Source organism: Anabrus simplex, chromosome 1 (genome assembly GCF_040414725.1).
Source record: "Anabrus simplex isolate iqAnaSimp1 chromosome 1, ASM4041472v1, whole genome shotgun sequence".
Taxonomy (NCBI): domain Eukaryota; kingdom Metazoa; phylum Arthropoda; class Insecta; order Orthoptera; family Tettigoniidae; genus Anabrus; species Anabrus simplex.
Window position 1 is genome coordinate 379,078,896 of NC_090265.1, and position 17,194 is coordinate 379,096,089.

General features: G+C 40.1%; 1 protein-coding gene across 1 annotated transcript in view; it reads right to left on the minus strand.

Moving 5' to 3' along the window:
• Positions 1–17,194, minus strand: part of LOC136867905 (protein still life, isoform SIF type 1-like) — a 500,721-nt gene that overhangs the window by 82,935 nt on the left and 400,592 nt on the right. The window contains exon 5 of the mRNA XM_068227017.1: positions 1,063–1,281. Within this exon, the coding sequence (XP_068083118.1) occupies positions 1,063–1,281 (219 nt within the window). The remainder of the gene's footprint in view (positions 1–1,062; positions 1,282–17,194) is intronic.

Consider the following 17,194-nt stretch of genomic DNA (forward strand, 5'->3'; position numbering starts at 1 on the left):
CGTAATGTGGATAACTTCACATAGTGGAATCCGAGGTAATGACCCGGCATGGAAAGGAGTTACGAGGCATCTATTGAGTGACCCAACAATACGTATACCACATAGTGACACAATCACGTATGTTAAAAAGTTATGTCAATAATGGAAGATGGACTGACTAGCTACTGCAAGAAGCAAACTTCGTGAAATTACATGTTCCTTAACACAGTATTCAGTCAAGAACGCCCACAGGCAAGGTCAGTTTTAGTATCAGGACTGAGGGTGGGACACTCAAAGGTGACCCACAGTTATCTTCTAAGAAATGAGCGACACCCTGTCTGCAATGTGACAATCAAACACACCTACTGAATGTCAACTGTACAACCAATGGCAAAGATACCACAATATTCCTAATGAGCTTCAAAAGTCACTTAACTCTCCTTCACTATGACTTCAAATGATTAAAACTATTGTTGTTTATATTACCAATTTATAAATATTACCTATAATACCTTTTGACATGTTGTAAGTTTAATGTAATCCTTTATTATGTAAAGTAGTTTTGTCATTTTTACATTTAAGGGTAAGTCGTGATATGACCATCGAGTTTGAAGAGACTGTACCTAGGTAGGTAAATATTTAAAAAAAAATTCTACTCTTTATGATGTATGTGCTGCGGGTCAGTATTTCTGCAACAACGTTATCACATAGCGGTTAGCGCAGGCGCAACAACGATGTTTCCTTTTGTAGTCGCGTTCTACATATAACAGTCTGTCCACACAGCCCACAAGGTCTCCTGCTTGCACAAAAAAGTATTGTTCTTCCCACATGATCTTTGCGGTCATATTCGGAGCAGTCCTCTTTTTATCATTAATTTCTGCCAGCATTTCGAGCTCGTGTATCGCCGCTATGATCAACACTGACTGGCAGACCTTCAGCAGGCATTGACCTTCACGGCCTCTGACGTAATCACAACATTACTGTGGCTGAAGTGCATACACTGATCACCCGTCCACTAACATGCTGTGTGCCCGCGTGACGAAATTCCAGCGTGAGCAACACTCTTTTATCCGGTGGACTCACCTCTGTAGCGCGGGTCCTGGGCGCGCAGGCGAGCGTACTGGTCCGGCGTCATGCACGTGCACTGAGGCTCTCTGGAACGACTGGGAGATGCCGGTGTCGACAGTGGTTTTCGTTTCGCCTTCAGTTTCTGCTTGTTGGGAGGTTCCAACTTGAGCGAATATGATGAGGAAGCCTTTCGTGAAAACTTGAATGACGGTGACTGGAACATAATTAAAATATCTTGATCAGATTTAACTTTGGATTAGCACCGGCTCATGCAGAAATACAGTAGAGTACAATATTATGACAATGAAATATTGCCTCAAAAATGATAACATTACATATAAAAATAACCAATTATACAAAATGAAAAGAGAAAGCTCTCACGTTCAGAAAGAGACATCAAGAAGAAATGAAACAATTTAATACTGCATCTGATTTAGTGCACACGATAACTTCTTATGTAATAATAATAATAATAATAATAATAATAATAATAATAATAATAATAATAATAATAATAATAATAATAATAATGTCCGGCTCCATGGCTAAATGGTTAGCGTGCTGGCCTTTGGTCACAGGGGTCCCGGGTTCGATTCCCGCTATAACCATCATTGATTAATTTCGCTGGCTCGAGGGCTGGGTGTATGTGTTGTCTTCATCATAATTTCATCATCACGACACGCAGGTCGCCTACGGGAGTCAAATCGAAAGACCTGCACCTGGCGGGTCGAACATGTCCTCGGACACTCCCAGCACTAAAACCCATGCGCCATTTCATTTTCAATAATAATAATAATAATAATAATAATAATAATAATAATAATAATAATAATAATAATAATAATAATAATAATAAATCCATATTCTGCGGGGAATGTCATACCCGAGTGGTATTACCACTAGTTTCTCAAATAACTGGTTATGTATCGAATCCCAGCCCTTTAATGTATGAATTTTAAAATAATAATAATGTTATTTGCTTTACGTCCCACTAACTACTTTTTAAGGTCTTCGGAGACGCCGAGGTGCCGAAATTTAGTTCCGCAGGAGTTCTTTTACGTGCCAGTAAATCTACCGACACGGGGCTGTCGTATTTAAGCACCTTCAAATACCACCGGACTGAGCCAGGATCGAACCTGCCAAGTTGGGGTTAGAAGGCCAGCGCCTTAACCGTCTGAGCCACTCAGCCTGGCGAGTTTTAAAATGAAAAATTACGTCCAGACGTTTCGGATTCCGGTTTTTTGTGGTAAAGGAAACGCTTAATTTTCTCAAATTACACTGCATGTCATTAAAGGTAATGTAAAGAATACACGATTTCTCGTCCCCCCTCCCACTCAGCAAAGGGAAATTCATTCTTTGTTTATTCAAAATACTGGCCATTGCATATTCCTTGGCTATGATGATAAGTACCACCTCCGCTCATGGTACTACAGGCAGGATGGGACTCCATCTACCAAGGGACCGCTGCTCAGGCCGAAGGCTTGCAGATTACGAGAGAACGCGTGATCCGCGCGACGAATCCTACCGGCCATTTTGTTGACTTTCTAGACTGGGGTCGCTATCTCATCGTCAGAAAACTCCTCAATTGGTCTAGGTAGGGTGAGTAAACCAAGAAACAGCCCTGACAATCAGTTCCAGCAAAAATGTCTGACCTGGCCAGGAATCGAACTGGAGACATCAGGGAAAGGTACAAGGTCACAATTCCTACATCGTGGGGCAGGTATGATATCGATAATCACGTAAAACTTGGGCCTACAAGTTTATTTTTTAAATTTATTCTGCTTCTTGCAATTGAAGGCAACGTCAACAACAAAACATTAAAATTGTATATGACATAGATACAAGAGACGCTTGTTCTTATGACAGACAGAAGGTCGAGATCTGTTGTAAATTTCAAATCCTCACATTAAAAAAAAATTGATTTTAGCTTCATGACTATATATTCAGCTATATTACCAGGTGGATGCATAAGTTTTTCCGTTTTTTTGTGGTAAACGAAACGCTTAATTTTCTCAAATGACACTGCATGTCATTAAAGGTAATGTAAAGACTACACAAATTCTGGCCCCCCTCCCACTCAGCAAAGGGAAATTCAGTTTTTGTTTATTCAAAATACTGGCCATCGGCTTCTACACACTTCGTCCACCTTTCCGGTAAGTTATGAATACCATGCCAAAAAACTGCTTGTCTTTTGCGGCAAACCATTCGTCGAACCATTTTCTAACTTCCTCGAAATTGCTGAAGTGCTGCTCTACGAGCGCGTGCCCCATTGATGCGAAGAGGTGATAGTCAGATGGCGCCAGGTCGGGGAGTACGGTGAGTGAGGAAGGACGCCCCACCCAAGCGATTTCAAGGTGTCTTTCACTGGTGTTACTGTGTGAGACGGCGCATTGTCGTGTAATAAAATCATTTTGCCATTTCTTCTGGCCCATTCCGGTCGTCTTTCGATCAATGCATGATTTAAATTAATCATTTGTTGGCGATAGCGTTGTGCATAAACGGTTTCGCCGGGCTTCAAGAGTTCATAATACACAACACCACAACCAGAGCGCCCACTGTCTTTCACATTGAAATCACCACGTTTAAGTTGTCTCACATGTTCTAGTCGATCGAGGGTGTCCACCGTATGTTTCTACCGTCAAATGATGACTTTCCACAACCATTTACTTTTGATTAAATAAGAAAAGCATTGCGCGTCGCAAATGTTCTTTTACAGGCACAAACCTCGACATGATCACTGAACGATACAACACAGACGCTAGTGTTTGGCGGACTCATCTTGTGTGTGTTAGCAGGTTAACTTCAACGAACAAACTGACGTACTGTATGTGTCAAATTCATACGCTGCGTACTGTTCGCTAGCGCCATCTCTTAGTGAAACCGGAAAAGACCTATGCATACATCTGGTTTATACAGGATAGACAAATCACACGCGATATGCACTAAATTTCTTGCTATAAAGAGCCTATGTGTTAGTTTTCAGTCTTCCCCACGAAAAAGTCTGTTCACTGTCATTTATTTCGTATTCCGTAAAATAAGTCGTCGATGTGCACCATTTTAATGTCATTCTGTAGTACAATCGTGTAGTTGAGTTGGTTGCAGTAGGAAAGCAACACACTCTTTTGGTAGTCGTGTTCCTAATTTAATCATCTTCCAGTACGCCACTTCCCGGCTACATCATATTTTGTACATTCCAGGATTAGATTAATTATTTAAATCTGCAACACATGCGGAGTAGTATTTGCACACTGATGCGTCTAACACTTTGATTCGGGTTGAGGTGATTGGGATAACATCCATGCCCTTGTCTCATTCGTATTATGCCAGTAACATGTCGTCGACCATGCTGATCCATGGTTTAATGGGAATGTTGGGGTGAAATGATGCTTAGTAACTTCCATTAAGTAGTTCAGTTGTAGATCATTCTGTTGTCATATCGAGGGCTCCTTATCGGGTGATGGGAATGAAAAACTGTGCAAGGAAGATAGGTGGCGCAGAAGTTATTGTTAGTTGTATTTTGCTTGGCGAGAAACTCTGTTGTTTTTATTTTGCCTTTTTCGAGGTCCACTCAGGCTACATGAGATTAAATGTGGAGCCATCTGAGGGTTAGACAGGCTCCGGTATAAAAATCCACGAATAACGGCTGAGAGGATTCGTTGGGCTGATCACGCGTCACCTCATAATCTGCAGGCTTTCAGGCTCAGCAACGGCCACTTGGTTGGCAAAGGCCCGTAAGGGCTTTAAGGCCATGGGGGTCATTATGTTTGGTATTTAGAATAAGAGAAGTGTCCGACTCATTGGCTGAATGACTAGCGTTGAGGCCTTCGGTTCAGAGGGTCCCAGGTTCGATTCCCGACTAGGTCGGGGATTTTAATCGAGTCTGATTAATTCTTCTGGTTTGGGGAGTGGTTATTTGAGATTTTCCCGAGGCTCTCCTCTTCATATTCAGACCACCACAGAAACGTGTAAAAGTGATTATATACCTCCACATAGGAATGGCGTCAGGAAGGGCATCCAACCGTAAAACAGGGCCATAGTTCGCACCCACGTCCCCAAAGGCGTGGGGAAAAGCGGAAGAAGAAGATTTGGAATAATAGAACTGAGGTTTCTTGGCTGAATGGTGAGCGTACTGGTCTTCGGTTTAAAGGACCGCGAGTTCGTTTGCCGACAGGGTGGGTGATTTTAGCCACATCTGGTTAGTTTCTCTGGCTCGGAGACTGCGTATTTGTGTTCTTCTTAATACATTTCTCTTGATCTAAACGTAAAACTTCACACTATCAACTACCACAAAAGCAAGCAACAGAAAATCCATCCACATAGGGTTAGCGTCTGGAAGGGCATCCAGCCGCAAAATTGGACCATATCCACATCAAGTGTCTATCGTAATGAATTGAGGAATGGCTGCGAAGTAGATTTAACATAAAATAATACATTAAAGTAGATTCAATGGGAAAAGGCTCAGTACTTAATTTATACTCTTTTATGCTAGTGGTAAAAGTGGTTTCCATAGGCCTAATATATACGTATATTCTGAACAGTGGGTGGAGAAATAATTAGGAATTTCTTGTTCTGATTTCATCGCGGAAACATTCAATGATTTTGAAGCAGTCATTTTAATCTGAGCATGATTGTATTTCATTAACCTGCCATGGTAAGTATTAATCACACATTTCTAGCAGATGGCGTAAGTGATTCGTGTGATAAGATTAAAATATTATTTTCAGTTTTGTCCCTAAGTAATAATAATGTAGACAAAAGATGTACCTTTTTTAAATCATGTTTCCCGAGATAGTCATGTCAATGTTATAGTAATTTAGTTTAATTTGTTCTTAAAATGGAAATAATAATGCTGCGTAAAAGAAGAGAACTGACTCCAAGGAAACGTAAGGACATTGAAGTTATGGGATATTCAAACTTATGTTCAAAATGTTGTGAAAGTAAGGGAATGTAACATATCTCTACAAAGTGTAGGAACAATAAAATGGTACTTTGACACGGGTGAATCAGCAACTCCTTTAATGCGACAGAACTGCAGAAGACTGAACATGTCTACGCCAAGGAAAGACTAAATACTAAAAGTATTGCCTTAAGGAATATTTATTTATTAGTGTTAGCAAGCAAATAGGTTATACTGAGAAGTACTTGCAATATCGTATGATGCAGAAACAAGTTTACTGAATATGATCACTCTAAATAACCATATTGTAAAATTATTCTTAAACATTGTAAACATTATGTACAAACTGAAATAGAATCATTAAAAGAAGATGTTTTAAAAAATGACTAATTCATTGTAAGCCATTCGTCCTTCGTCACTAAAAGTATATTTCAGAACACTAACAATTTGGCTAGATTGTTATTACTTCTTTTGTATCTATCAATATTTCTCCGTACTGACTAGATTTGGTTTGAGCCTAATGTAAACTTTGGTTGGTAACAAGGTATGGTAGGTTTTAAATTTCTCGCTTCAATTCGTGCCAGTTACAGCGCTACAAGGGAACACAGAGTGGAACATCTGTAAGCTAAACACGTTTTGTGGGTTGTTTTAATATAGAAGAACTTGGTTATAACAACGTCGAAGAGACCTGATAAATTGTGTCGTGAAAAATGGATGTCATCGTACCCGAGATGCTATCACTGGAGTGACGTGCAACAACACATCATAAGACTTTCTTTGTACTGTACATATTTAATTTTAAGCCTGATATTAAAGCGCAGGAGCTAGACAAAGGGAAATGAAATGAAATAAAATTAAATTACAGCGCAAAATTGAAGTACGTACAATATATAATATAGTATTAAATTTCATAAGAGTTTTAGCTCGTGCATATAAACTTACAACTACAGTGCAGTTTGTACAGAACTCACCCAGCTTCTTCGTTTAGGAATAATAATAAAATTTTGTCTGTCATCTTTTGCCTGCCCAAGACACACTTTCTAAATTACGTTCATAGTTTGCATGGCAATTTCACTCCGGGTTTGACTACAAAGTACGATTGTAGTTTAAACGTTGGAGCATTGGCCTACACAGCACAGCAGCGCATTCTATGAACAAGAACGTACAAGAACTTGAATTAATTTCTCGCTAGCACAGATCTCTGACAGAGATTACCAGTGGTCTGCTTCGGTTAGGTTAGTTCCCAAGACTGCACGGTAAGCAAAGGGAATCTTCTTTGTTATGATTAGGTCCGGCGAGTGACAAGACAATCGGTCGACGCACGCCATGACAATATTTCTTTGAATGCCCGGTTTTCTTATTTTTAGTGGGTAACCCTGTGGCCACACAGACTTCATCACAGTCGGCCAACAGCAATACAAAAAAATGGTCGCATTTTTACAGTTTCGGTTTTAATTCTTCTTTATTAGTAAGAATACTTCTAGAGGCGAATTGGTGGGTCCTTGGCAAGCACAAAGGAAGGACCCTTCCTCAGTGCTACTTCAGGTATTGCTTCGCTTTATTTTTCTGTGGTTTTACTGTTTGTGAATCATATGACCCAGAATTTTCTTCTTACTCCTCTGTCACTGGCCCTGATCTTTCACTTCACTTACTATATCGTCATCCGTACAAAACGTACAAAAACTTGAATTAATTTCTCGCTAGCACAGAACTCTGACAGAGATTACCAGTGGTCTGCTTCGGTGTCTTTGTTGTACCTGGGCTACGTCTACTGTTGCATATATTTTCTCAAGTGACAACAGAGATTAATTTTGGTTCTTAGACAATCCTAATCCAGAGTGAGATATAAGATTACCTTATGTATGAAGTGTGCACGTATATGATTGCCGTATTAAGAGAGGCTAAAAAATACTTTCCTTGTGAAGAATATGTAGGAACCATAGACCACCTGACGCTATAGACGAGGTATTGCTGAAATCAACGTCGCTATAACAAAGTTCCTCTGTACGTACGTAATTTTAGAGTTTCACGTTCTCTCGTTGTGCCCCCGCTGTAATATCTAATCATTATCACTCATCTCCATCATCAAATTATACATTAAGCAGATTCTGGTATGAAGGTGACGTTACCACTGGAGGTAGGCAAAGATGAAAATGTGTATGGATTCAATAAGATGAAAGATACACGATTTCCTTTCCTGCATCTTGGAGGTGCAAATAACTAAGTAAAATCCAAGTCAGCGTTACTCCACGCCTGATCCTTTTCATCTCTCCATAACCTTGGCATCCCATCATTTCAACTACCTCTTCAATGATCTCCTTCCGTGGTTTCCCTCTGCCTTTCTTTACCATCACCTTGCCTTCGAACAAGTTCTTTATGAAGTCATTGTGCCGGAGAATGTGACCAAAAACTGACGCTTTTCTCCTTTTTATCGTTGTTATTAAATGTCTCTGGGTGTTTATTTCTCTAAGCATTGCTTCATTAGTTTTCTCAATCCAGCTAGTTCTTGTCATCTTCCTCCATAGCCACATTTCCACTGCCTCTAGTCGTTTCACGTCCTACTTCAAGAGAGTCCATCCTTCACAGCCATATAGCAGCACTCTCCAAATGAACATTTTGATAAACAACTTCTTTTGTTCAGTATCTAAGGATTTATTAGTTAAAAGCTGCTTCTTCTCCTGACATAAAGATGGAAAATATCCCGACAGGTACGTTTGAAATACTTCTGCGAGGTTGCCTATCCAATACGGTAGAGGTGTACTATTGGTTCACCTGGAAGGAAATGAGTCCGATTCCCCAACATGAAGTCGAGAAATTTAGAAACGAAACTTCCAATTCAGAGAAATACATGGGGATAAAATGAGTTCAGATGAAGACTTGATTACACTGTCTCACATAGTGCCGATTTTTAAAAATTGTATAAGCTTTGATCTTACACTTCTCCAGGGGTTTCTGTGGCTGGTGTCAGAGATGGTTTTGGCTTGGAACATCCTTAGTATCTGATGGTCCAATGTCATATTAAGTGTATATTACTCAGGTGTTGGCAATACTTGGAAACTGATGGATTGAACACTTTGGAAAAGCCACGATAGCTCCACAGGAGAGACCGATAATAAGACCCAGAAGGAGAGTGAAAACCAGTCAGGAATGCAAAGACTACTTTGAAGGAGAAATATTATTAACTGAAACGAATACCAACTACTCGCTCTAAGGAAAAGATCATATTTTAAGGCTCTATGCATGGCCAGAAAATTTGGGGAATATCTTGGTTGGTTAACTTTTTGTTTATTAATTTGTTAGCTTCTTTGAGTGGGCATCAACCGTAAACCTGAGGTAATCCTACCATAAAGTTGAGTCCGAAATCAGGATAAAATTGAAATAATTTTGTAAAGACCTTACAGAACTTAAGAACACTAACGCATTCTTTCCTTAATAAACTGTCAAGGAAACGTGTGCAAATGTAGCCTACTTCCCGAAACAGTTCAGGATATAATATTTGAATCTATTTTTTATTTTAAAAGGGAAAACCCAAGTCTAGCACATTTTTTGAACTTCAGTTTCAGAATTAACTTCACTAAACGATGAAATAGCACTTACCTTTCGATTTTGCGGCGTGGGGACGGAAAATTATATTCTACTGAAAAAAAATGAGGTACTATCTTATGTATCTTAGAGGTGAAGCTTTCACGGTGTGTAGAATTATTTAGTTTGTTTTCCGGGTTGAACTGTGTTGTTGTTGTTGTTGTTGTTTTATGTACGGTACATTACGTACAGTTTGCCGACGTTTCGAATACATTGCAGTATTCTTTATCAAGGCGATTGAAATACTCCTTCTCGATCCGAGGTAATCAGTCTCCCAGGCAGAAATTCTTTCTGTGTTTTCTTTTATATATACTTCTCTGAGAATCCTCGGATTGTCGCACATTGTATGGTTAACGCTAGCATGTGCACACCGGATATGATAAGAGATTAGAGTGACAAGTTTACACGGTATATGGGATGGCCAAAGGCAAAATAGTATTTTTAGATCCGTGCATTGCGTAGTGACACTGAGCTCTGGTTAGCATGATAACAACTGTAATACCGTACTTCAGAGAAAAATTATAATTTTAAATGGTAGGGGCCTACTTCTTCATCACACTTCCTATCATGAAACACATGTTGATTTCGTTATATTACCACTAACATAATTCACTCACACGGCAGTTTCTCTCATGGATAAGTAATTTGTGTGTGGTAATACACAAATACTGCAGTATAGTTTATTTAAAGAAAAATTATCGATGCTATCATCATCGTCATAAGACGACGACAACAATGTCGACCGAAAGTGAGATTTTATTTGTGGCTTTCTTTCCTGGATTGATTTGGGCCAGGCTGAATGTACCCCGTTCCAGTTCCTTAAATTCATCGCCGAGTGAGAATTGACCATGTGCGAATTTGTGGGGGTCGATACTAACGCAGTGGGAGTAGGTAGTGTTTCAGTGTCTCGGTCTAGCTCCTTGGTAAAATGGTCAGCGTGGTCCTGGTATAAAATTCCGGCAGGGTCAAGGACTTTAGCTACGACCAGATAATTCTAATAGCTTGTTTGTGTTTCTATGAATACGTGCCTCTTCACTTCCACACACCGTACTACCACCACCGTAGAAATGCGTAATAGTTGGATACATCTCTTCAGTTATTGTTAGTGTCAGGAAGTGCATCCGACTGTAAAACCAAACCAAGTTCACATGCGTAACTCGGATGTCACCTGACGCCCCCACCAAGGTGCGTGAAAAGCAAGGAAGAAGAAATATGTTTTTTTGCTATTTGCTTTACGTCGCACCGACACAGATAGGTCTTATGGCGACGATGGGATGATAAATGCCTAGGAAGTGGAAGGATTCGGCCGTGGCCTTAATTAAGGTACAGCCCCAGCATTTGCCTGGTGTGAAAATGGGAAACGACGGAAAACCATCTGCAGGGCTGCCGACAGTGGGGCTCGAACCCACGATCTCCCGATTACTGGATACTGGCCGCACTTAAGCGACTGCAGCTATCGAGCTCGGTGAAGAAGAAATATGTCAGTGTTTCGATGTTCTTCACAGATTCGAATGTTCTACTACCAAAGTTCTTGGTGATGGTGATTGTGATCATTGTTTCAAGAAAATAACACCAGACAATAATCTGCTCTTCACATTAATCAGGGAAGAAAATGGGAGAGATTCCAGTTTTTCACTCTCCAGAGAGTAAAGGCCTTGGCAAAAGAACAGGATCTCTAAGTGCGTAAGAAATTGAAGACTCTCTCAACCTCTCAGAGTTAGAAAATAAACAAGGCAGATTGGTAGTAAAAATTAAAGTGTGGTACCTATACTGTAGAAGTCAGTGGAGACAATGCCAGACTCACTTATGAACACCATGGACGCCAATTCACGACCCAAAATTACGAGCTTCGGCATCCTACTTCAAACTTCTTTAGCGTAAAGTGAATGGGACCAGTATAAATATCAATATATAAATTATATGAATAAAGAACTGGAATCAAGATCACGCTTTCTGTGGATGATGTTAGACTGTATGGAGTTACAAATAAGTCACATGATTGTTGGGAACGATGTGAAAAGAACTTGAAAAAGTTGTGAAACAGACAGCAGACAATGGTATAAAGGTAGGCATAAACGGGAATAAAATGTCAGGTTGTAGGTTTCACCAAGTGGAAAAGTCTCCTCTGTTTTAATTACTGTGTTGAGGGAGTGACAGTACGTCGTGGGGATGACTGTAAATACCTAGGTGTTAATATAAGGAAATGTATTAATTTGGATAATTTGGTTGAATGGTCAGCGTACTGGCCTTCGGTTCAGAGGGTCCCGGGTTCGATTCCCCGCCGGGTCGGTGATTTAAATCGAGTTCTTCTGGCTTGGGGATTGGGTGTTCGTGTCCTTCCCAACACTTTCCTCTTCATATTCACACAACACACTACACTAGCAACCACCACAGATACACGCAATAGTGATTACATCCCTCCATATATAGAGTCAAGAAGGACATCCGGCCATAAAACAGGGCCAAATCCCCATGTACGACGCAGTTCGCACCCGCGACCCCACATGTGTGGAAAAAGCGGTAGAAAAAGAAGAAGAAGTATTAATTTGGATATAAAGGTTACGGTTCTCTTCATATGATTATGAGAGTATTTAGGAGTTATATTAAGGCTGCAAAGGAGAAGGCGTATAAGTCGCTGGTAAGACCCCAATTAGAGGTTGGTTCTACTGTATGCGACCCTCTCAAAAATGATTCGAGGACTGGAAAATATCGAAAGGAAATCAGCGCGATTTGTTCTGGGTGATTTTCGACAAACTAGTACTGTTATGAAAATTTTACAGACTTGGGAGAAAGAACACGAACAGTTCGACTAAGCGAAATGTTCTGAGCTGTCGATGGAGAGATGGCTTGGAATAGCATTAACTGGTGAATAAGCTCGGGTGGAGTTTCAAAAGTAAAAACGATCATGTAGATAAAATTGGAATTCAAGAGGAAAAATAAGGGCATATACTCTTTTATAGGAAGAGGAATAATTTACCAAGGGATATGTTTGGTAAATTTCCAACTTCTTTGATACCATTTAAGAAAAGACTAGATAAACAAACGATAGGAAATCTGCCACGTTGGTGACAGCCTTATAAGCAGATCAATGGTGATTGATTGATTGATTGATTGATTGATTGATTGATTGATTGATTGATTGATTGATTGATTGATTGATTGATTGATTGATTGATTGATTGATTGATTGATTGATTGATTGATTGATTGATTGATTGATTGATTGATTGATTGATTGATTGATTGATTGATTGATTGATTGATTGATTGATTGATTGATTGATTGATTGATTGATGTGGAATTATTTATAGCTCTCCACCTACTTAACAACTTACTTTACGTCGCACCGACACAGATAGGTCTTAGGCGACTATGGGATAGGATAGGCCTAGGAGTGGGTAGGAATCGGCCGTGGCCTTAATTAAGGTACAGCCCCAGCATTTGCCTGGTGAAAAAGGGAAACCGCGGAAAATCATCTTCAGTGCTGCCGACAGTGAGACTCGAACCTACTATCTCCCAGATAAAAGCTCACAGGCGCGCGCCCCTAACCGCACGGCCAATTCGCCCAATGTTCACCTACTTGTTGGTTTGTTTGGTGTAATAAGACTGCAACAACCTCAAGCGGCTTCACACTGAATCTGATTCTGCTGTTAAATTTGCTAAGGTTCAGACCGACAATAACGTAAGCCATCTCCGTACAGGTGATGAAGGCCTTTGCAGGAGTGGAAGGCAAAGCTTCTGCTTTCCGTAACCTTGGCATTAACTGGGATAGAGTGGTTAGCTCTATACTCGGACGCCTTTTGTCCCCCCTAGACATTATCCTCGTACTCATTTCTGGTGAAAACTAAGTGACATTAGGGTCATGCACCGCTCGAGAAGTGGACACATCTTTCTTCCATTTTTCGACTTTTGTTGGGGAATCGAATGCACGTCCTTCCTTCTCAACCAAACACGCTTTTACCATCTCTGATATGCAGCCCCAAGAAGAGAAACCACTGTAATAGTAATCGTATAGCCCCAACTACGCTGTGCAGGCATTATGATCCGATACCATGAAAAACCTGATCACGATAGCTTCTATCGGAGAATATGGGGTCACATGCCACATATTTCCGTATTCTACGGTCCTTGGAATGTTTTTCTTTGATGTACGCCAAACCCAATTCCTGCTGTTATTGTTACCTCGGCGTACTTTATCGTGCTCTTGGAAGTATAACTAGAAATACAAACCACACACAAACTAAGAGAATTCTGTTTATTTTTCATAATTACTCAATCTTCCCCAGTTGCATATCATCAAGAATACTATGGATTTGGTTCCTTGGCAAAATGATCAACACAAAGGCCTGCAAGTCCAGAGGGTCTGAATTCGTTTCTCAGCCGGGTCGGGGATTTTAACATCCTCTATTTGATTTCCCTAACTTAGGGTCTGGGGGTTCGTGTATGTCCTAGTACACTTCCCTTCATATACTCACAACGCACACAACCGCCAACCACCACAGAAATACGTAATACCGAATTCATCGCTCCACATGGGATTGGCATCAGGCAGGGCATCTTGCTGTAAAATAGGTTCAAGAGCACTTGCATGACAGAGTTCGCATCCGCAACTCCATCAATATGTACGAAAATCAGTGGCATGAGAAGAAGAAGAGGAAGAAAAATTAGAAGAAAAAGAAATAATAATAATAATAATAATAATAATAATAATAATAATAATAATAATAATGTGATTGCTTAAGTCCCACAAACTACTTTTTGACGGTTTTCGGAAACGCCTAGGTACCGGAATTTTGTCCGTCAGAAGTTATTTTACGTGCCATTAAATCTACCGACACGAGGGTGACGTATATGAGCATCCCCAAATACCACCGGACTGAGCCAGGGTTGAACCTGCCAAGTTAGGGTCAAAAGGCCTGCGCCTCAACCGTCCGAGCCACTCATCCCGGCGAAAAAGAAGAAACGTAGGAAGAAAAAGAAGAAAATAAGAATACCAATAAGATCGAAAATTTTTGTCTACTCTACGTCATGCACATGTCTCTCCACTGAGAATGGTGGTGATCGTTCCATCAAATTTTCATGATGTTCGTCTAGACTCTAAGAGGACCAAGATGATTCAGATTCGAGTATCGAGAGCGCTTACTGTTACAACTCTCGATGTTTAAATGAAAGAATTAGTCTTAAGAAGATAATGAAGTGATAAGAGTAGAAACGAATGATATTCAGGAGATATGTATTCATTAAATGTGCTTATATCTGCTCAGTTGAAAAAATGCACTCACTGGCTGTAAATGTGCCTTGGAAATAAGGCGCTACCAATACTCCTTCAAACCGCCACTACATGTGGTTTTTACTCCAGTTTTACGGCCCGATGTCCTTCCTGACTAACTATATGTAGAAGGATGTATTCATCTACTGCGAGTTTCAGTGGTGGTTGATAGTGTGGTGTGTCGTGCGTATATCAAATGATGTATATAAAAACAAACATAAACTAGATGTAACTAAAATACGCGACCCCACTCATAATCGAATCCAGCACCCTCCTAACCGACGGCTGAAACGAAAATCATCCCCATCAAGCAGCTAATCGTACATTTGTTATGGGAAAATAATTCTATATTATTATTACTGTTGTTATTATTATTATTATTGATGATGTTCTGTTCAGAATCTATTTTAGTCATCACAGTATTGAATGAATAGAAAGTCAATTATTTCTAAAAAGTAAATTAATATGGTACGTTATAGTCTGAGGAGAAATTTGGGAACGGTCCCTAAAATCGCCCTAGAAAAGGATGTTCACCTTAGTGCTGCTATTCGAAGGTAGGATCTCGTATATACGTGTATTTTATATCTTGTACACCCAACCATTTAGCTATGCTAGTGAAAAACGTAACTGTAAATGCTATCAATATCTAGCCAAAGGGAAATGAATTAATTCCTTCCTTCCTTCCTTCCTTCCTTCCTTCCTTCCTTCCTTCCTTCCTTCCTTCCTTCCTTCCTGAATAATAAATATCACGATCAAAATCCATGAATTAGTCGACTGAAACTTAAAATACGACAGTGGATATTTATAACTCATTCTTCGGCATGGTATTAAACAGTGCCTTCATTAAAACAGCGCTACCATTCACATTTATGCTATCGATATCACTCACAAAAAGAGAAGAACGTGGTATTTCTCTTAGCACATGAGGTCAATGAACTCCCGAGTCTATACTACCAAGAATAGCTCGGCCAAAGAATATCGCTTGAAATATTAAGGATAGAAAATGATTGTCGGATAAAACTGGAACACTTGTGCAGGACTTCTTCTTCTTATTATTATTCTTCATATTATTATTATTATTATTATTATTATTATTATTATTATTATTATTATTATTATTATTATTAGCGACCTCCTTGGCTCAGGAGGCAATGCGCCGGCCACTCGCCGCTGGTTTCCGTGGTTCAAATTCCGGTCACTCAATGTGAGATTTGTGCTGGACAAAGGGAAGACGGGACAGATTTTTGTCGGGGTACTCCGGTTTTCCCCGTCATCTTTTATTCCAGCGACACTTTCTACTATCATATTATTTCACTTCATCTGTCAGTAATTAATCATTGCCCCAGAGGAGTGCGATAGGCTTCGGCAGCCGGCACAATTCCTATCCTCGCCGCAAGATGGGGGCTTCATTCATTCCGTTCCCGACCCGGTCGAAAGACTGGAAACAGGCTGAGGATTTTGATTTATTATTATTATTAATGATCGTACAGTTGATTTTTCGCGAACATTTCAAATCATGCGGTATTCCAATTTCCATATTTCTGATGTTTTGTAAGCATTAGAAGGAAATCACTTTTCATTCGAATATTTCTCTCTGCTTTATTTTTATATCTCTCGTCAGTAACTATTTTATTTGCCATTGTTTTACGACGCACCGACACAGATATGCCCTACGGCGACGATGGGATAGGACAGGAACTAACAGCCCCAGCATTTACCTGGTGTAAAAATGCGAAACCACAGAATTCTTCAGGGACCCAAACCGTGTGACCTAATTGCTTGGTGTTAATAACTATTTTTTACTGTTTTCCACTACCCTATTTAGACACATAGATTATTAGCTCCTCTCCTTCCACCTTGCAGAACGCTATGGAACTTATTTACAAGGACGCCCAAGAAGACACCTGTGCGGTCGCGAGTCCAAGCCGTGTAGCACATGTGGATTTAGCCTAGTTTTTAATAGTGTTGTTTGTTGTTGCTTTTTGCTTTACGTCGCACTGACACAGATAGGTCTTATGGTGACGATGGGATAGGAAAGGCCTAGGAGTTGGAAGGAAGCGGCCGTGGCCTTAATTATGGTACAGCCCCGGCATTTGCCTGATGTGAAAATGGGAAACCACGGAAAACCATCTTCAAGGCTGCCGACAGTGGGACTCGAACCCACGATCTCCCGATTACTGGATACTGGCCGCACTTAAGCGACTGCAGCTATCGAGCTCGGTGTTTTTAATAGTAGTATCAATAATAATAATAATAATAATAATAATAATAATAATAATAATCGTATAAATAATTATAATAATTGTATAGGCTTCAGGTTCCTTTAACTACTTTTACGGTTTTCGGCGACGCCGAGATGGCCGAATTTAGTCCCTTCAGAAAGCACCTTCAGATACCA